The sequence below is a fragment of the Piliocolobus tephrosceles genome, chromosome 10 (assembly GCF_002776525.5).
Source record: "Piliocolobus tephrosceles isolate RC106 chromosome 10, ASM277652v3, whole genome shotgun sequence".
NCBI classification, from domain to species: Eukaryota; Metazoa; Chordata; class Mammalia; order Primates; family Cercopithecidae; genus Piliocolobus; species Piliocolobus tephrosceles.
In genome coordinates, this window is record NC_045443.1 from 494,868 (window position 1) to 516,016 (window position 21,149).

Sequence of the window (21,149 nt, forward strand, 5' to 3'; positions counted from 1 at the left end):
AAAAAAAAAAAAAGAGAGAACAACGGAGGGAGATGGTGTGAAAAATGGGTAAGGATTCAAACTTTTTGGGGGCAGATTTATCAAGCAGGCAAGACAGGGGTGCCATGCATATGCATGACACTGCTAATCACAATAGGCCCTCACTCAACATCATCGATAGTTGCAAATTGCAATTTTATGCAAAACAACCTATAATGAAACCAGTTTTTTTTTCTCATCAAAGTTATAAGGAAACGACATCATTCAAAGACCTGTTGTGAGTCTCAGGCTTGCTCACCCAGCACTCCTGAGCCCACCAACGTCTACATCAGCCAGGAGGCCGGGTCCTGTGATTGGTCTCCCAGCCAATCACAACGACCCCACCCTTTCAGATGCAATTCTCTGTCCATCTTGCAGTTGGCTCCTTGCAGCTGCTGGTAGCCCTGGGGTGTTGGATATGGAAGTGTAGACAAGGGGGCAGATCCAGGAGCTGATGCACCCTCCGACTCACCCTCGTCTAGCGTGGCTGGAGGGACAGTAGGGAGATGCAGGTGTGTGGCTCGGGCCCCACGCCCCCAATCACCTGTAGCAGTTGTTGTGGTACTTGTTGTAGCTGCCCAGGGCTGTCAGGCACCCCAGACAGATGGCGAAGGAGAAGAAGATCTGGGTGCCCGCATCCATCCACACCTACAAAGGGAAAGGGCAGGAAAGGTGAACTCCCAGGAAAGCCAGGCCATTCAAGCCATGGAAGGACATAGGCATGTGGCTGAGCCGGACACTGGCTAGGGATGGTGAGAAACCTGTTCTCAGCCAACACTGGCATCCTGCGACCTCTGCCACCCCGGTGGGCTCTACTCCCTGGGCTCCTGGATGAAGTTTCTTGGGCACTACTAGGATAGAACAGGCATTAAGCATTCAAAGAAAATGAAAAAGACTAAAAGGCCCGTGGTGGAAGTGTGTAGGAGTGGGGGACAGGGCTCCAGAACAAAGCTAGGTCTCCTGTCAGGGTTTGGAGCCTAGGTTCTGCCCCCACTTTCTCCTGTGACCCGTGCGGAGGAATCCAGGCACAGGGTCTCCGGGAACACTGTCCCTAACATCAGGGCCACCACCAGGGTGTGGCTTCGCCCCTCACATCTCAGCCACCTCTGTCTGCAGACCGGGAGAGTAATTCTCGGCCCGCAAAAAAGCAAAAGGACGAACAGAAACACCTCCGAACAGGGCTTTGTAGTGCTTGGGAGGGGAAAAATCACAGTCCAGCTAAACAGAGAGTTGGCTGTTATTGTTATTATCTCAGCTGGCTCGCCCAGCCTGTGCATGTTGTGATTTAGATCTAACAGCTAGAATAACATCCCAGACAGAAAGAACATCAAGGCAACAGGACCGAGTGACCCTGCAGATCTGCAGGACCCTCCCCAGGCGCTCCTGCCCCGGCGACGTGCGCACAGCCAGGGAGCGCCCCGCTATGGACGCAGACATCCACGCAGGCGCCCCTCACATGTCTGCGTTCCTGACGGAAAGGGGACCGGCTGACCCGTCTGTGTCTGTTGCTCAGCCTCCTTCCAGTACCCCCCAAGCAGGCCCCTACTTTCCATAAAACCCTCTATGCTTTCATCACTCCCTTCCGCTAATATCAGGCCTCCAATTCCTCAGTCCCTTCCTGGTCTTTGCCTGCCTGCCTAGGCATGGTCACCACCCTCAGCCCCTACCCCTTGCTCCCTCCTTTCACGCTCACCCCTACCAAAGCGGCCACATTCCTCAGCAGTGTAGGGCCCGAGGGATCCACCAGCAGGCTGACCGCCTCAGAATCAGCCGATTCCTCAGTCGGCATCCCCAGTCGAGACGCTAAATCCCCAGGCCTGAAGGAGAACCCAGAACTCGTATCCTTTTCAGAGCTTCCTGGCTGATCCTAATGGTCACCAGGTATGGGATGCTGTCCTATGGCCCCTGCATCGGGATAGACCCAGGGCACCCATCCTCTTACCATGTTTCCATTCTGCAGGGCCAGGGACAGAGTAGGGAAGATGGTAGGGGGAAGGGGAGAATGTCTCCAGCCTCCCATTCTTGAGATCACTGGGAATCCCGTCCTGAGATGGTCTGTGAGGCAGGAGGTGCCACCAGGGACAGGGGGTCAGCAGCAAGAAGCACAGAGGAGGATTTGGAGGGGCTGGAGCCAGTGAGGAAATCACACAGAGAAGGAAATGGTAGGAATGAAATGCTAGAGAAGGAAACGGTGGGGATGAAAGGCAAACCCTGAGGACAGGCAAGGGGAGAGCTTGCAAATCTCAGTGTCTCACTGCTCCCAGTTAAAAAAAAAAAAGTTTCAGTGTGATGCCACACCAGCTTTGAGGAGATGCCTTGGCCAGTCTGTTTCCTCCTTCGAGATGTTCCAAATCCTTTTCTCTTCTAAAACTCTACCACACAGATCATGCAAAGACAGTCATCTCAGGAAAACTCACTGACTTTGGCATGAAAGTCAGTTGGTTCTATCTTATTCCTGCTTCACCGGCTGAGTGATTGGCAGCTTCAGGAGCAGGACCTTTTGGCGAAAGGCCCTGAGCTTATAGAGAAAGCGTTTTCCCAGGGTGAGAGGTGTAAGGGCTCAGGACCAATGCATGTCTCCTGGGTACTGCCCCTTCATGAGGTCAGGCACCCCCTCCCAAAAAAGTCATTCAGGATGTGGCCCAGGAGCCTGGAGGACTCATGCCTTGGACATTTGCTCCCGGGCCTGACAGTGCACTGGGTGCAGACCGGGCCATGAGTTACCAAGGAAACACACTGCGGCTGCCTGCCCACACACAGGCAGAGGCACAAGCCTGAGATGGGCAGCTATGTGAACTTGTGCTTGGGAAGGAATAAGAGAAATCGTGACTTGGCCATTCACCTCGCCTCGGCAGGGGTGGGAGGTCAGAGTAGGGTCATGTGGAGACTGAGTTGGGGGAGACATTAATGAGAACCAAGGAAAATGCAGCAGGAGGGCTGAAAACCCAGAGCACAAGGGTCAATGCTCTCTCTGACCAAAGCCTTTGACTAAAGCCCCCTCGCTGGGAGTTTGGCAAGCTGCAGCTCCCCACACAGCTGCTGCCCGACAAGCCTGCTGGGATGGGGAAAAGAACAGGGTCAGAAGCAGGGCTGAGGGACACGCAGAGCAAGCTGTTCCATTCCCACCACGGGCGACCACCCCCTGCCCACGCCAGGAGCTCTGGTTTCTGGAACAAAGCTCTGACATGTCTTTGGCTAGGGCAGAAGGCCGACCAAGGGAAAAACAAGTGTAAACAATTCTTGGTGGAACGCAGGTAAAAAGAGGTCTTGGGGGGAAAGAGGAGGAGAGAGGACCCTAGAAGATCTGGGAAAAATGTTTTCAGCCTCACGTCCAACCCCCAGAATTATTTATCTCTATCTACTGTTTCTAGAAGGGCAATGTGGTGTAATGGAAAAGCACGGGCTTTGAAGTTATGTTAATCTGGGCTCAATTCCTGACTTTATTAATTGCTGGCTGTGAGATCTTAGGCAAGTCACTTTACCTCCCTGAACCTCCCTTTTAAAAGCTCATGAGGAAAATGGGTATAATAACAAATAAAATAATATATGTAAAATGCCTAACACATAAGTAAATATTCATTTCCTATCTCACCTTCTAGAATAATAAAAAGCAGCTCTTAAAACTCTCAAATAATTAATATTCTTTGGGAAATATCTATGACGGTGAATAAGACAGCAGTCTTCGAAAGACTACTTGAGATCAACCCAAGCTCCCCCGCGTGCTAGTTTTGTGATTCTGGGCAAGTTTCTTGGGTTTCCTAAGCTTCTGTTTCTCCCTCTGTAAGATGAGGCTGACCCCCAGACTCACAGGGTCGAACTGTGTCAAGCACTCGGCAAAGGGCCTGGCGAATAGGGAGGACACAATAAGGTTAGCTTTGGCCACTGTTTACCGCTGCTATTATTTTAAAAAGCAACTCATCTTTCATTGGTCATGAGGTGGCATAGATTGGATTTCAACTTCCTCCCTAAACAAACCTTTCCTTAGACTTGCTTAACGTAGGGATTTAAAAGGTTGCAGGAGGGCTCTCTGGTGCCCTCCTCCCATCCCCGCCTTCAGCGATCTCCCAAAGTGCAGTAGAACGGGCACAGGGCCAGGACCCAGGAGAGAAACAAGCGGCCTGAACCAAGCACACACTCCAGCAGAACCCTGGGTCTCCAGTGGCCACTCTCCAGGGGGACGAGACAAGGCCTGGGGACACCAGGAAAGGCAGCAACCTGCCCCCCAAACAGCAAGCCTGGCAGAAAAAGGGGAGCAAACAAGAGGGGAGCATGGCGTTGTCTCTGCCTGGCTCCCAACGAACAGCCTCAGTGCTTGGCAGAGACACGTCTTTGGTCTACGTGTTGTGGAGAAGAAATTTTGCACCTTTCTCAAGTGCCAGGCAAATGCCAGTGAGAATAATCACACTTCCTGGGAAGTGCCAACGAGATTCAATTAGGGCTCTGGCAGGGCACCCCCACCCCGCAGGCGCTGCTTTGTTCACTGACAACAAAGGCCTAGCTTCAGCATGAGACTTGGACCAGGCAGAGAAGAAGGCTGCTCAGGACCAGTCCTGGCACTTGACCCATCCCCCTCCCCACCGCCCCAGAGCACTTGGAAGACAGACGCTGCCTGCACGGCCCAAAGCTGGCTGGAATGGGAAGAACGGTATCCCAGAGCACAGGCTGAAAGGGGTCTTTGTCCCTGCAGTCACCCAGACAGAGACTTACGGCCTCATTAATGCTCAGAACTTGAAAGCGACCTGGTCCACCTTCTTTATGTTTTCTGGGAGCTATTATGTACCAAACATGGTGCTAGAACAGATCCGGCACATAGTGGATACTCATAGCAGATTCATTCAGGTTTTTGCTGATAAGCTGTGAGACAAACAAAGGTGAGCAGCCAGGGACCTCGTCTCCAAGAGTGGACCATAAAGTGCCTGGCATTTGTCACCCTTCGGACCCAGTCCAGCTGCAGGTATGAGGGTGAAAATATGCTTGAAGTTCTCTAGGCCTTAATGTCCTAATCTATAAAATGGGGTTGCCTTGTTGACCTGCTGCGAGCGTTTGCTGAAATAACGCGTGTAAGCCTCTGAACGATGTCAGGGACAGAGTAAGCACGCCCTAGTAGTTAGCTGTAAATAGCTGATCAGGACAAAGCCTGTGTGGAAATACTGAGCCCCTATGTCCTTCTTCTCTGCCAGCCTCCCTGCCTGTCACCTTTCCTGGTCATGCCTCCATCCTTTCTGTCCTACCTGCAGACAAAGGTGATCTTCGTAGCTTAGCCACTGGTTCTCAACTCTGCCGCTCCAGAACCACCGTGGCTTTCTCGTGTGTGGGGAATCCAAGCTGAACTCTTCACCCGGCCTTCAAAGCCTCCCCTCCACTCAGCTTCCCCTACAACTCCTGCTAGCCACCTGCTGTCCACCACAGCCCTTTGGTTCTAGGTAAGTCAAAGGGCTTATGATGCACAAAACAAAGATATCCTTTGCCTGGTCTGCCATGATTACTGGCTGCACAAACTTAGGCCACAGTGAGCTCATCTTACAATGAGGAACGTGCACGGGGGTCCTAGAAGGACCCCAGTTGTGCTTCTACAGTTTGGCTCCGAAGTCTGACTGCAGCCCCAGTACCCTGCATGGACATGCGGCAGTAGCAATCTGTGTCTCTGTGCTGTCTGAGAAGTGGGAGAAGGGAAGATAAGCCTCTGTCCCACCGGAAGGTTACTGAGAAACACTCAGGACCAGGGTTACTTGACTCTGCAGGGAGTTTCTGAAGAGCAGTGGCCCGGCTGCTTCTGGAAGCCACAGCGTCCCAGCAGAGCTCAGGATGAAAGAATCCAAACCTGGCCGGAGTGGCCAGGAGACCGAGAACGGCGTGGCTTCCGGGTGGCCTGACGTTCCGCACCAGGGGGAGCCATTGCCCTGTGTGCACGGAGCTCCCAGCCTCGGTGTGCCTGTCCCCTTTCTCTTGCTCCCTGTCAGCAACGTCAGTGAATACGCTGGTGCCCGACTATTTTAAAACGTTTGGAGCCATCCCAGTGTCTTCTGCGTGCTGGGAGCCACTCGCCCTTATGTCTCCTCGGGGCTTCTTTCACAGACACAGAGAGACTCCTCCAGCAACGAGAGGAGGATCTCTAGGTTGCCCCGACAGGGTGGCCTCTGCGCCCGGGAGGCAGAGGCAGGGCATAACCGGGTAACATTTCAGGGCCTCTGGGGCAGAGATTACCCACGCTCCCCTCCGGCCCTCAACACCTCCTAGCTTTGCCAGCTTTCAACTGGCTGCCAAAGAGGGGAAGGTAAGAGACCTGTCAGAGGCAGGGGCAGCCCATTCCAGGTCTTGCTTTTCAACACCCTTCAGGCAGCAGGCAACACCACCTCTCCCTACCCGGACGGTAAGAAGCACGCTGTAGCAGAGGGAGTGCGGACCACGAAGGAACGGTGGGGAGGAGACCCGGAGTCTCTGGACATCTGACAGGGAAACTTAACACTAGCCCAGCTGGCTGAGGGCAGGGCCAGGGAGCTGGGGTCCAAACATGGGTCACATGGGCAGAGGGAGGGAACCAGGAGGCAGACTGAGGGGTAAGAATTAAAGAGGAAGCTCAGTAGGAGACAAGCCCCTAAGAGAGAAATGTATGAAGTGGGTGGGGAGAGGATGGGAGAAGGATACCCTTGAGTAAGGGCTGTGAGTGACACTTGGGCCCTTGAGAAACATTACTAGAAATATTACCCTAGTAATATTTGCCTGGGTTCCCCGGCAGCTGTGAACCCAAGAAGGGACAGTGTTAGACACCTTATGACCACAAACAGCTGCCAACACGTCAGAGGCATTGGAACCAGAGCGACTCCTGCTTGAATAGGGGCTGGGTGAACTAAAGCTGAGACCTACTGGGCTGTTCCCAGGAGGTGAGGATTCTCAGTCACGGGATGAGACAGGAGGTCGTCACGTCCCAAGACACAGGTCATAAAGACCTTGCTGATGAAACAGGTTTCAGTCAAGAAGACGGCCAAAACCCGTGAAAACCAAGATGGTGACAGAGTGACCTCTGGTCTTCCTCACCACTCTTTTTTTTTTTTTTTTAGGCCGAGTCTCGCTCTGTGGCCCAGGCTGGAGTGCAGTGGCCGGATCTCAGCTCACTGCAAGCTCCGCCACCCGGGTTTACGCCATTCTCCTGCCTCAGCCTCCGGAGTAGCTGGGACTACAGGCGCCGCCACGGCGCCCGGCTAGTTTTTTGTATTTTTTAGTAGAGATGGGGTTTCACGGTGTTACCCAGGATGGTCTCGATCTCCTGACCTCGTGATCTGCCCATCTCGGCCTCCCAAAGTGCTGGGATTATAGGCTTGAGCCACCGCGCCCGGCCTTCCTCACCACTCTTTACATGCAAATTACTACGCATTAACATGCCGAAAGACCCTCCCACCAGCACCGTGACAGTTTACAAATGCGAAGGCAACGTCAGGGAGTTAACCTCTATGGTCTGAAATGGGGGGAGAACCCTCAGTTTGGGGAATTGCCCACACTTTTCCGGAAAACTAATGAATAACCCACCCCTTGTTTAGCATATAATCAAGAAATAACCATAAAAATGGGCAACCAGTAGCCCTGGGGCTGTCCTACCTATGGAGCAGCCATTCTTTATTCCTTTATTTTATTTTATAGACAGAGTCTCACTCTGTTGGCCAGGCTGGATTGCAGTGGCGCCATCTCAGCTCACTGCAACATTTACCTCCTGGGTTCGAGTGATTCTCCTGCCTCAGCCTCCCGAGTAGCTGGCATTACAGGCTCCCACCATCATGCCCAGCTAATTTTTGTATTTTTTAGTAGAGGGGGGGTTTCACTATGTTGGCCAGACTGGTCTCGAACCCCTGACATCAAATGATCCACCCACCTCGGCCTCCCAAAGTGCTGGGATTACAGGCATGAGCCAGCGCACCTGGTCTCCTTTACTTTCCTAATAAGCTTGCTTTTGCTTTATTCTACTCCCCCCAAATTCTTTCTTGTGCTAGGTCCAAGAACCCTCTCTGGATTGGGACCCCTTTACAGCAACAAGCAGATATCTAGAGAAGGAAGGGTGCACCCCTGCTGCCACTGTGGACATCCTAGGGTAGTGCTAGGTGCAGAGGTTCCCTGCCAGAGTGCAGGGAAAGCCTGGAGCTCCAGTGCCCTGGGAGTCACGTGAGGGCTCCTGTCTGTGGTTTCTTACCTGGGGATCCCACAGACGCGTGAGGTTTGGGTACAGGTAAAACTGAATTCCTTGGGCTGCCCCAGGCAACGTCACCCCTCGAATTAACAGGACCACCAGCATGAGGTAAGGAAATGTGGCCGTGAAGTACACCACCTGGTCATGGGCAAATGAGAGACAAGGAGCTTGTGAGTGAGGAAGTGGCAGGGGCAGGAGGCAGGGGCAGAAGCTCCTCAGAAAAGGTCAAGGTAGTGTTCCTCCTGCTCCCAGCTTGCCCACAGCTGTTTAGTTCTGTTGTGGGAAGTCAGGGACCCCCCAGATGGAGGGACCGGCTGGGAGCCACGGCAGAGGAACATAAATTGTGAAGATTTCATGGACATTTATCAGTTTCCAAATAACACTTTTATAATTTCTTATGCCTGTTTTTACTTTAATCTCTTAATCCTGTTGTCTTTGTAAGCTGAGGATGTACATCACCTCAGGATCACTGTGATAAAGGTGTTCACTGTACAAATTGATTGTAAAACGTGTGTTTGAACAATATGAAATCAGTGCACCTTGAAAAAGAACAGAATAATAGCGATTTTTGAGGAACAAGGGAAGACAACCATAAGGTCTGACTGCCTGCAGGGTCAGGCAAAAAGAGTCACATTTTTCTTCTTGCAGAGAGCCTATAAGTGGACGTGCAAGTAGGAGAGGTATCGCTAAATTCTTTTTCTAGCAAGGAATATTAATATTAATACCCTGGGAAAGGAATGCATTCCTGGGGGGAGGTCTATAAAAGGCCACTGTGGGAATGTCTGCCTTATGCAGTTGAGATAAGGACTAAGATACGCCCTGGTCTCCTGCAGTACGCTCAGGCTTACTAGGATGGGGAAAAACTCCACCCCGGTAAATTTGTTGTCAGACCGGTTCTCTGCTCTCGAACCCTGTTTTCTGTTGTTTAAGATGTTTATCAAGACCATACATGCACCGCCGAACATAGACCCTTATTAGTAGTTCTGCTTTTGTCCTTTGCCCTGTGATCTTTGTTGGACCCTTATTAGTAGCTCTACTTTTGCCCCTTGTCCTGTTCCCTCAGAAGCATGTGATCTTTGTTAGACCCTTATTAGTAGTTCTGCTTTTTGCCCTTTGAAGCATGTGATCTTTGTACCTACTCCCTGTTCTTACACCCCCTCCCCTTTTGAAACCCTTAATAAAAACTTGCTGGTTTTGAGGCTCAGGTGGGCATCATGGTCCTACTGATATGTGATGTCGCCCCGGTGGCCCAGCTGTAAAATTCCTCTCTTTGTACTGTCTCTCTTTATCTCTCAGTCGGCCGACACTTATGGAAAATAGAAAGAACCTACATTGAAATACTGGGGGCCGGTTCCCTGGATATAGTTCCATCTCCCCTATCCCTTGAGCCACAGCCTCCCCTTTTCCCTTCCTCCCTCCAGCTAAAAGCTCCCGCCTCCCCTGACACATATTCAATAAATATTTGTTGAGTGACTGAATGACATTTGGCATTCTCCCAACAAGTGTACTTGGCATTCATGGCAAGGATTGTCAGATTTGAAAAGATTTGTGACACATGACCCCTGTCCTCACAGAGCTTACTAGCTTAGCACAACCAGGCAGCCAGATTAGGAGAGGCCCCCAGGGCAAGAGTTCGGAAGAATTCAGAATGCCCACTTTGCTCCAGGGCAAAGAGTCCCCCGGAATTCCTGAGTTGGTTAAGAGTCATTTTGAGATGAAGAGTCTTCATGGAATTCTTTTTCCAAAGAACTGTTGTATGAATTAGGGAACCATGACTCGTGTTCAATTCGCAATGTGCCCACACATCATCAATTCCAAGATCAGATTACCCTGGAGGTGTCCTTCCTGTCCTTCTCGCTCTCTTCCAGTCCCAAAATCCAGAAGCACGTGAATCCAAGAGAGGCACAGAATCAAGGACGGAAGCTGCATCAAATCCTTGCTGGGTCATCGCCTCCCATCCTCGACAGGGTCACAGCTTCGAGAACTCCTGGGTGACAGCCCCTAGTGAGGACAGGGAGTCCGGGGATGGGAGGGCAGGAGCTCCCCACACGAACCTTGCCTGTGGACTTGACCCCCTTCCAGATGCAGAAGTAGCAAATGACCCAGGCCAGCAGGAGGCACAGAGCCAGCTCCCAGCGCAGGGCCCCCAGGTGCTGGATCCCATCAGAGATCTTCAAGACCCGCCGCCTGGGGAAAGAAGGGTTGAACCTGGCTTACTTTTTCTGCCAGCCTCAGTTTTGTGGCCCCGTACCTGGGACAGTGGAGCCGAGCCGTGCCTCCCGGCTCTTGTCCAAAGGCTTCTCTGCTCTCTTCACATGAAGCCATCCTTAGCCCAGAGCTGGAGGTGGACATAAAGGTAGAGAATGGAGACTGCAGAAAGGTGGAAAACGGAGACTGCAGAAAGGTGGAGAACGGAGACTGCAGAAAGGTGGAGAACGGAGACTGCAGAAAGGTGGAGAACGGAGACTGCAGAAAGGTGGAGAACGGAGACTGTCCTGGGTAAGTTTGCTCTGAGTGCTTTGTCCCCAGCCAGGGGAAGGAGGTGCAGACACCTATGTTCCCAACCAAGGTTTCAGGACTTTTTGACAGCAGGACTCTTGCCCTGGGTGAGTATCAGTACTGGGGGGAGGAGTGGGTCACAGTCTACACACTTTTGCAGCCACAGGGAGGAGGAAGTGTGGAGTGAGAACACATATGCACACACACTCTCTAACGTGGGGCACGGGTGCAGGCAAGGAAGGCCAGGCACAGCCCCAGGAGAACTGCAGGAGTCTTATCTCTGAAACGAGTCCTGCAATAACCACAAACACAGGCACCACAGAAAAAAGCCACTTAGTGGAAATTCTTCCCTTGCTGTCTATCGAGAGTGACCTTAGTGTGAACTCCTCCCCATACCCTTCTTCTGAACACATGGCCCACACTGAGTGGGGTAGGGTCTCACTTACTCCCAGAACTCAATGACAGGAGAGGTGGCATTCTCAGAGGTACCATTCAGGGAGCCGTTGGTCTTCTGGAACTCCACACAGTGTTCTACCCATGGGTCATGAGGAGGGAAAAAAGAGAAAAATCATCAGCCGGCATATGACACAACTAGAGAGCAGGGTGAAATTCTAGGAGAATGGGAAGGAAGGTATTTGGCAGAAGCCAGGTTAAGGTTATCTGCACAAAACATCCTCCCACACATGGTAACCTCACCAAACGCAGGTGACTCTCTACTGCACACTTGGACATGTGGGTACATAGATGCTTGGGTATATATTCTCCTTAGGCATGATCAGATGGCAACCCTGTGCAGTCACCACCTTTGAGGAACAATAAGAACGGTTTCTGGGGAAGTGACGTGTCAGAATGGCCAAGAGCACAGGTTGGAAAGCTCTGGCTTGAATGCTGACCCCCCGGGTATGAACTGTGCGTCTGGGGGTCAGTTATAACTCAGCTCTTTGTGTTTGGCTTCCCTCGTCTCTAAAATGTGGACAGTAAGATCCACTACGTGGGATTGATAAGAAATTAAATGAAAACATAGGCCGGGCGCGGTGGCTCAAGCCTGTAATCCCAGCACTTTGGGAGGCCGAGACGGGCGGATCACGAGGTCAGGAGATCGAGACCATCCTGGCTAACACGGTGAAACCCCGTCTCTACTAAAAAAATACAAAAATTAGCTGGGCGAGGTGGCGGCACCTGTAGTCCCAGCTACTCGGGAGGCTGAGGCAGGAGAATGGCGTGAACCCAGGAGGCGGAGCTTGCAGTGAGCTGAGATCCGGCCACTGCACTCCAGCCTGGGCGACAGAGCGAGACTCCGTCTCAAAAAAAAAAAAAGAAAACATGGATGTAGAGTGCTCAATAAATGGTCTCTCTATTATTTGTATGTGACTTTGGAGCTTTACAAAGACTATTGACTTTTTTATGTTTGATAAATATAATAATCCTGGGAAATATTAAAACAGATACTGTTTTCCCCATTGTGCCCATGAAGACAGTGGATCATCTTAGAAATGGCCTGTATCTGCTCATGAATGAGCAAGTGTAGGCTGGAACCCAGGTCAGCAAGTTGTCTGGGTTCTGCCTTCAAAATATCTAGACGGAGCGTTCTTGTCACCTCTGTACCACCACCCTGGTAGAGGGTAGGCACTGTCCGCTCCCGGCTCCTAATTGGCCTTCAGTTTTCACCCTTGCTCCCCTCGTGAAATCTCCATTTTGTTAAACCTTAGATCACTCCATGTCCCACCCCAGGTCAAGGCCTCCAATGGGTAATGGGTTTCCCATCCCGCTCAAAGGAAAAAGCCGCAACCCCTTTAGTCGCCTTCAAGGCCCTACTGGATCCATTCCCGCACCTTTCCCTCAGCCACCTGCCCTCCCACATCCCCCCTGTTCCCTGCACACATGGGGCGTGTTAGGTGCCGTGCCACTTCAGTCCCTTCCTTCTAGAGTTCTTGTCCCCCAGCTCAATGGCTCGTTCCCCCTCCTCCTTGAGACCGATGCTAAAGGGGCATCTCAGTAAGGCCTTTCCTGACTATGCCACTGAAAACTGCAATCCCACCCACAGAACTCACAGTCTCTGTCTTATTTTCCTCCGTAGCCCGTCTTCTAACGTGATGTCCTGCTGCTTTCCAACCGGACACTTCTCATCCACTTGTTTTGTTTACATCTCTACCTCCCACCGCTAGAATGAAAGCCCCAGGAGGGTGGGTCTTTGTTTTTGTTTATTACCATATTCCCAGTGCTCAGAACAGAGCCTGGTATCATACAGCAGGAGCTCAACAAATATCTGTTGGGTGGTTGAAGGCCAGCTGGGTGCTCTGTCCACTAAACCATTCACTTTCCTTGACGCTGCAGCACACCCAGAAAAGCATTATTTCATCTTGGCGGGACAGCGTGTCTTGTGCTGTTCAAATGCAAGGCTCTGAGTAAAACCAGGCTCACCAGGAGAGATGTCAACAATGTCAAAAAAATAACACTCAGGTATTCAATTTGCCTCAGAATTGTCCCAGAGACCGCCAGTCGATCCAAAGGAAGATAGGCCTAATGATACCCTGAAGCAAAAGCTCTAGGCCACCAAAAATGGACAAAATCGTTTTAAGAGGGACTCCACTGAGATCTGGATAAAATCTTTACTATCTGACAAGCTAGTTGTCAAGGGTGGTTTCAGTACACAAAGATATTTTAAAAAATAAAATAAAAACGAAGAAAAGAAAAATATATATAAAGCTAAAGAATTATAATAAAACAGATTTTTTTTTTTTGGAGACCAAGTCTTTCTCTACTACCCAGGCTGGAGCGCAGTGGCACAATCTCGGCTCACTGCAACCTCCACCTCCCAGGCTCAAGCAATCCTCCTGTCTCAGCCTCCCAAGTAGTGAGGGCCATGGATGTGTGCCACCACCCCGGCACATTTTTTGTATTTTTAGTACAGATGGGGTTTCACCATCTTGCCCAGGCTGGTCTTGAACCCCTGAGCTGAAGGGATCCACTGGCTTCAGCCTCCCAAAGTGCTGGGATTATAGGCGTGAGCCACTGCCCCCAGACGAATTATAATAAAACAGATCTTTACACCTCGATTCATTCAATCAATATTTTTGAGTGCTTATAATAGAGCCAGCACTGTGCTAGGCACAGAGGCTGTGGAGATAAAGACACCTTTTCCGCCCTCACGATCTTGATGACTAGTGGGAAAATCGAGTCAACAAACAGAAGAAAAGTGAGGGAAGTGCAGCAGTAGGGCCGGGGCCAGTGCAGGTACTACCAGACACATTTAAGAAGAGCCTAATGCAATCTTGGGGTATCAGAGGAGGTACCCCCAAGGCTTACTTTCCCTTTGAAAAATCATGGTGGAATGGAGGTGTGGCAGTTATGCACAAAGATGTGCCTGGAAGGGGAGCAGCAAGTACAAGGCGAGAGAGGTAAAGGTGAGGTGGTGACATAGACAGGAGTCAGGTCATGAAGGGATAAAGAATATCATGCTAACCATGCAAAATGCTTTTCCGGGTAAGTAAAGCATTCAAACTCCAGTTCAAAATTGAGTAACTTATCTGAGCAAGAAAGAATTGGTCCAGGCGCAGTGCCTCACACCTGCAATCCCAGCACTTTGGGAGGCTTAGGCAGGGGGATCACAAGGTCAGGAGTTCAAGACCAGCTTGACCAAAATGGTGAAACTCCATCTCTACTAAAAATACAAAAAATTAGCTGGGCGTGGTGGTGGGCGCCTGTAGTCCCAGCTACTCTGGATGCTGAAGCAGAGAATTGCTTAAACCTGGGAGGTGGAGGTTGCAGTGAGCTGAGATCGCACCACTGCACTCCAGCCTGGGCGACAGAGCAAGACTCCATCGCAAACAAACAAAAAGATAAAAAAGAAAGAAAGAGTTAATCATGGCTAGCCCAGCTCAAAGGGGTAGGGCCTCGTTGACTGGCACTGGAAGATACTTGGACGAGGAGAGAGGGATGTGCCAAGAATCCAAGCTGAAGAGTGTCCCCTGTGCTCTCCAGCCACGCTGTCCACTTGGGCAGCCACGAGCCACCTGTGGCTGTTTAAGTTAACATTCAATGCACATGTCAAAGTTCTGTTCCTCTGTCCACTTGCCACATTTCAGATGCTCAATAACCACATGTAGGAGTCACGCCAAACCTACACTGGTTCACTGTGACTGCCCAGAAAAGGTAAATCAATAAATAACCACATGTAGCTGGTATTAATAGCTACTGTATTGGATAGTGCAAAGAACATTTTCATCATTACAGACAGTTCTTTTGGACAGCATTGCCCCAGATATTTTTGTTGTTGTTGTTACTTTCTTTTTTTCTTTTATTTTTTTGAGATGGAGTCTCACTCTGTCACCCAGGCTGTAGTGCTGTGGCCGGATCTCGGCTCACTGCAACCTCCGCCTCCCGGTTTCACGCCATTCTCCTGCCTCAGCCTCCTGAGTAGCTGGGACTACAGGCGCCACCACCATGCCTGGCTAATTTTTTGTACTTTTAGTAGAGACGGGGTTTCACATGTCAGCCAGGATGGTCTCGATCTCCTGACCTCGTGATCCGCCCACCTTGGCCTCCCGAAGTGCTGGGACTACAGGTGTGAGCCACCGCGCCCGGCCTGTTGTCGTGACTTTCTACACATTAGAGTCAGTAGTTCTATTACCATGGGTGGCTCAGGTAGTCTTACAAGCACAGGAGAAATTACAGACATGCAGCACATAGCAACATTTCAGTCAACAGTGGATCACCTATATGACAGTGTTCCCATGTGATTATAAAATGCTGCATCTTTACTGTAGTAGACTTTTCTAGGTTTCACTATGTTTAGATATGCAAATACCTACCACTGTGCTACACGCACCCACAGTGTACAGTACAGTATTACAGCATGCAGCCCAGGTGTGTGATAGGCTGTGCCATGTAGGGGTGTGTGTGTGCACTCTGTGATGTTCATACAGGACAAAATGCCAACAGTGTGGCCAGGCGCGGTGGCTCAAGCCTGTAATCCCAGCACTTTGGGAGGCCGAGACGGGCGGATCACGAGGTCAGGAGATCGAGACCATCCTGGCTAACACGGTGAAACCCCGTCTCTACTAAAAATACAAAAAAACTAGCCGGGCGATGTGGCGGGTGCCTGTAGTCCCAGCTACTCGGGAGGCTGAGGCAGGAGAATGGCGTAAACCCAGGAGGCGGAGCTTGCAGTGAGCTGAGATCCGGCCACTGCACTCCAGCCTGGGCCACAGAGCCAGACTCCGTCTCAAAAAAAAAAAAATGCCAACAGTGCATTCCTCAGAGTGTACCCCTGTCATTCAGTGACACACAACTGCAATTGCTATTATAAATCACAGCGGACCCTTGAACAACATGGATCTGAACTGTGCGGGTCCACTTGTATGTGGATTTTCTCCCGCCTCTGCCACCCCTGACAAGCAAGTCCGGATGAATTGCAAGTTTGAAAGACCTAAAATGTATCAGAAAGAAGATATGAGAAACAAATGAATGAACAAGGCATGTATCCATATATCAAACTAACCATATTCCAAGTTGATTTAAGTAAATGGCTAAACAACATAAAAGTGGTCAGTTCTCATTGAAGATGTTAATGTTTTCTTTAAAAAGTTCCTGACATTTTGCCTGTGAGGCTGGTGAATTCTCGATCTTATTCTTGACATAAGCTCTCCATGATCTACTTGGGTGATTTCTGGTGCGTCCGTGTTAAGCTGGGATATAGGGACAATCCCGCTTCCGGTGAACGTGGCAGAACGGGAGGAGGAAGCGGGCCCTCGGGAGATGACCATACCTGTGTTCCACTCATGGTGGCAGCCGCCCCAGGGCAGGTCGACAGTGAAGCTGCTGAAGAGGTAGAAAAGGGCCCAGGCCAATACGATGATGTAGTAGACGTTGAGGAGGATGACGATCATCTGGGAGGCATAGCCAATGCCTGCGGGGAAACTGCAGAATTGGGCTAGGGAAGGCGGGGTGGTGGCGTGCACCTGTCATCTGAGCTATGCGGGACGCTGAGGTGAGAGGATTGTCTGAGGCTGGGAGTTCAATTTACCATTGAGGAAAACTGCTATTTTTGTAACTCCCTGTGAATCTATAATTATTTCAAAATAAAAATTAAAGAAAATCCTATATATGGAGAAATCATGAAATTAAATACTGTAAATTTTACATACTTGTGTCAAGATAGAACTTCTTTTTTTTTTTTTAGAGACAGAGTTTCGCTCTTGTCGCCCAGGCTGGAGTGCAGTGGTGCAGTCTCGGCTCACTGCAATCTCTGCCTCCCAGGTTCAAGAGATTCTCCTGCCTCAGCCTCCTGAGTAGCTGGGATTACAGGTGCCCATCACCACACTCAGCTAATTTTTTGTATTTTTTGTATTTTTGTATTTTAATTTCACCATGTTGGCCAGGCTGGTCTCAAACTCCTGACCTCAGGTGATCCACCCGCCTCGGCCTCCCAAAGTGCTGGGATTACAGGCCTGAGCCACCGCGCCCAGCCAAGATAGAACTATTAATGAAATAATTTTTTCTCATTTAAAGTTCTCTTTTAAAATTTTTATAATTGAGCTAAATATGTCTTAAAATACAACAACATTTTTATGTATTTAAAACATAGAGCTCAAGTAGCTTTGCACTCTACTTACTTAACCTAAAACCTTTGCCCCATCCTCGCTGCTGTTTCTCACCCATTCTCTGATGGATCAGCTGACTAGCTTAGCATGCAGCCCACAAACCAAGGGTTTAGCGTAGACTCGCAGTCTTATCTCAACCTCAGAACTGCTACTAATCACTCAAATGTCATTCCAAATAAGGTTCATAACCACTAATGAAGATGCTTTGGAATCAGGTACAGAGCTACTCACCCTCAAAGATGGGGCAGATCTTCCTCCAGGCTGTGATGCCTCCCTGGCTAGTGTACTGGCCTAGTGCTGTCTCCAGAAGGAAGACAGGAATGCCACAGGTAAAGAGGAAGACGAGGTAGGGGATGAAGAAGGCACCTGTGGTTAGAAAACAGGCTGTTCATGTCCTGGGTCTATTCTCCTCATGGTCTGCACTCACCTCCTCCCATGACCAACCCACACTGCCAGTCGGAATCTCGGAGTAGAGAACATGCAAAGCTGCAGGAGACAGCTGCCTAGATGTTTGGAACCACAGCAGAGATCAAGAGTCACCGTGTTACTACATGTTCTCTTGCCTTTTTTCACTGCAAAGTTTCAGTCTATACTGAACAATTACTGCCTAACACATAACTTGTGACAATAACAAGGAGTGTATTAAAAATCAGATGACTAGGAGCACTGGCACAGCCCATAGGCTATAATTCTTTTCAAAGAAATCATTGCTGTTAATGTCAGGTTGTCTTTTAGTAGGCTGAAATCAGAAGCCCTTTCAGTCATTGTTGTGGTTTGAATGTATCCTCTAAAGTGTGTGTGTTGGAAACTTAATTCCCTGTGCAACAGTGTTGGGACGTGGAGCCTAATAAGATGTAAGTCATGAGGGCTCTGCCCTCGTGAATGGATTAATGTTATTACTGTGAGAATGTGTTTGTTATAAAAGTTTGGGCCAGGCATGATGGCTCACACCTGTAATCCCAGCACTTTATGGGGCCAAGGTAGGAGGATCACTTGAGCTCAGGAGTTCAAGACCAGCCTGGGCAACATGGGAAAACTCTGTCTCTAAAAGAAATACAAAAAAATTATCTGGGCATGGCTGTGTGTGCCTGTAATCCCAGCTACTCAGGAGGCTGAGGTGGGAGGATTGATTAAACTTGGGAGTTCGAGACTGCAGTAAGCTATGAGTGTGCCACTGTCCTCCCTCCAGCCTGGGTGACAGAGCAAGACCCTGTCAAAGGAAAAAAAAAAAAAAGGTTTATGTGGCTCTCTGTCTTTTGCATGAATAGTCTCTTGCCTTTCTGCCTTCTGCCATGGGATGACACAAAAAAGAAGGCCCTCACCAGAGGTGGACTCCTGCCCTGGACTTCCCAACCTCCAAAACTGTAAGAAATAAATATCTGTTCTTATAAATGACCCATCTCAGGTGTTCTGTTGTAGCAACACAAGATGAACTAAGCTAGTAATCTGTCTCCTTCTGCTTCTATAAGCATTGGCGGAGACAAGACTACTGATGCCAGATATACTGATATTTTCTCTACCATGGACCTGTTATCCGCTGGCAAAGTGGACGGGAGAGTTCATAGGACACAGAATACCAGAGAAGAGATAGCTGCACAGAGAGGAAAATCTGCTTATCGGCAGAGGGTCCCCTCAAGCTTTCAACTGAGTACTAGTCAGTGCATACGTGTGAGAAAACTGAGGTGAGGGAAAGAACCATTCAAAATGATTAAAAGTAGTGGTGCTCACATGCTGCCAGAGTAAACTCAAGATTCACCAGGCATTAGGCAGAGTATGCAGAAAGGCATTTCCTCAGTAAAGGGGAATATTTATCCCTAGACTGGGCACACTTCTAGTCCTACCTAATAAATCTTAAAAGCAAGATGTAAAAAGAGCAAGTAACTTCACTGGTCCCAGAACAGAGCTCAAGAATATTTATAGAAATATGAAATTGGCCAGGCGCGGTGGCTCACGCCTGTAATCCCAGCACTTTGGGAGGCCAAGGCGGGCAGATCACGAAGTCAGGAGTTCAAGACCAGCCTGGCCAATACAGTGAAACCCTATCTCTACTAAAAATACAAAAATTAGCCTGGCATGGTGGCTAGTTGGGAGGCTGAGGCAGGATAATTGCTTGAACCTGGGAAGCAGAGGTTGTAGTGAGCCGAGATTGTGCGACCACACTCCAGCCTGGGCAACAGAGTAAGACTCCATCTCAAAACAAAACAAAACAAAAACAAGTCGGGGTGCAGTGGCTTACGCTTGTAATCCCAGCACTCTGGGAGGCCAAGGCAGGTGGATCACGAGGTCAAGAGATCAAGACCATCCTGGCCAATATGGGGAAACCCCATCTCTAGTAAAAATACAAAAATTAGCTGGGCTTGGTGGCATGTGTTTGTGGTCCCAGCTACTTGGGAGCCTGAGCCAGGAGAATTGCTTGAACCCGGGAGGTGGAGGTTGCAGTGAGATGAGATCGCTCCACTGTACTCCAGCCTGGCGACAGAGCGAGACTCTGTCTCAAAAAAATAAATAAATAAATAAATTGTCCAGCAACCCATAAAGCAAAAATATTACTAGGTCTGGTATTCAATCAAAAATTACCAGGACAGCAAAGAATTGGGAAAATGTTACTCACAGCAAGGAGATCGAACCTGACCCATAACTGACACAGATGTTAGCATCAGCAGATGAGAACCTTTAAAAATTATTATAACTGTATTGCAAGTGTTCCAAAAGTTAGGGGTATAAAAGATATTGAAAAAGACCCAAATAAAGATTCTAGACATGAGCACTACAATGTGTGAGATTTAAAGCAATACATTGGATGGGATTAATGTTAGTAGGCAGAGAAGAAGAAAAGATTAGTGAACTTGAACCATAGTAGAAACTACCCAAAATGAAACACAGAGAGAAAAAAGAAAATTTTTGCTGGGCATGGTAGCTCATGTCTGTAATCCCTGCCCTTTGGGAAGCCGAGGCAGGCGGATCACCTGAGGTCAGGAGTTCAAGACCAGCCTGGCCAACATGGTGAAACCCTGTCTCTACTAAAAGTACAAAAGTTAACTGGGTGTGGGGGTGCATGCCTGTAATTCCAGCTACTTGGGAGGCTGAGCTAGGGGAATCACTTGAACCCAGCAGGTGGAGGTTGCAGCAGTGAGCCGAGATCATAACACTGCACTCCAGCCTGGGCGACAGAGTGAGACTCCATCTCAGGGAAAAAAAAAAAAAGAAAATTTTTAAAAAGAACAGGTGTGCCTAAGTGGTGAGACAGCTTCAAACAGCTTAATGTAATGGGAGTCAATGAAAGAAATAAAAGGGTGAGAAAAAGCTTACAGAAATAATAACTGAAATTTTTACAAATTTTATGAAAACTATAAACCTATAGATCCAAAAAGTTCAACAGACACCAAGACAAAAAAAAACTTAAAAAAAACTAGTCCAAGGTGCATCATAATCACATCACTTAAACCAGAATATGGAGCTTTTAAGGGAAAACCTTAAAAGTCACCAGAGATAAAGGACACGTATGTACAAAGATAACATCAAATTTCTCATTTAAAACAACGCAAAAGAGAAGACAGTGATGAGGGAGCACATTTGTTAAAGTAATAAAGGAGGGGGGAGAAAAAAAAAGCTGGCAACCTGGAATTCTATACCCAGCAATAATACTGTTCAAAAATGAAAGTGAAATAACTGTTTCTTAAGACATGCAAAACCTGAAACGATCTATCACAAGCAGAACTGAACTACAAGAAATGTTGAAGAAACTCCTTCAGGGAGAGTGAAATTATATCACCAGATAGAAATATGAATCTATACAAAGTAATAAAGAACTTTAGAAACAGTAATTACATAGAGAAACATATAGAATGTTTTTC

The 21,149-nt window shown here is 49.1% G+C and overlaps 1 protein-coding gene across 1 annotated transcript in view; it reads right to left on the reverse strand.

The window, feature by feature from the left end:
- The window catches only part of SLC6A13 (solute carrier family 6 member 13), a 38,160-nt gene that overhangs the window by 6,574 nt on the left and 10,437 nt on the right, over window positions 1-21,149 (reverse strand). The window contains exons 3-8 of the mRNA XM_026447795.1: window positions 17,527-17,661; window positions 16,461-16,601; window positions 11,140-11,224; window positions 10,249-10,381; window positions 8,198-8,332; window positions 563-666 (exon numbers count right to left, since the gene is read on the reverse strand). Of these exons, the coding sequence (XP_026303580.1) occupies window positions 563-666; window positions 8,198-8,332; window positions 10,249-10,381; window positions 11,140-11,224; window positions 16,461-16,601; window positions 17,527-17,661 (733 nt within the window). The remainder of the gene's footprint in view (window positions 1-562; window positions 667-8,197; window positions 8,333-10,248; window positions 10,382-11,139; window positions 11,225-16,460; window positions 16,602-17,526; window positions 17,662-21,149) is intronic.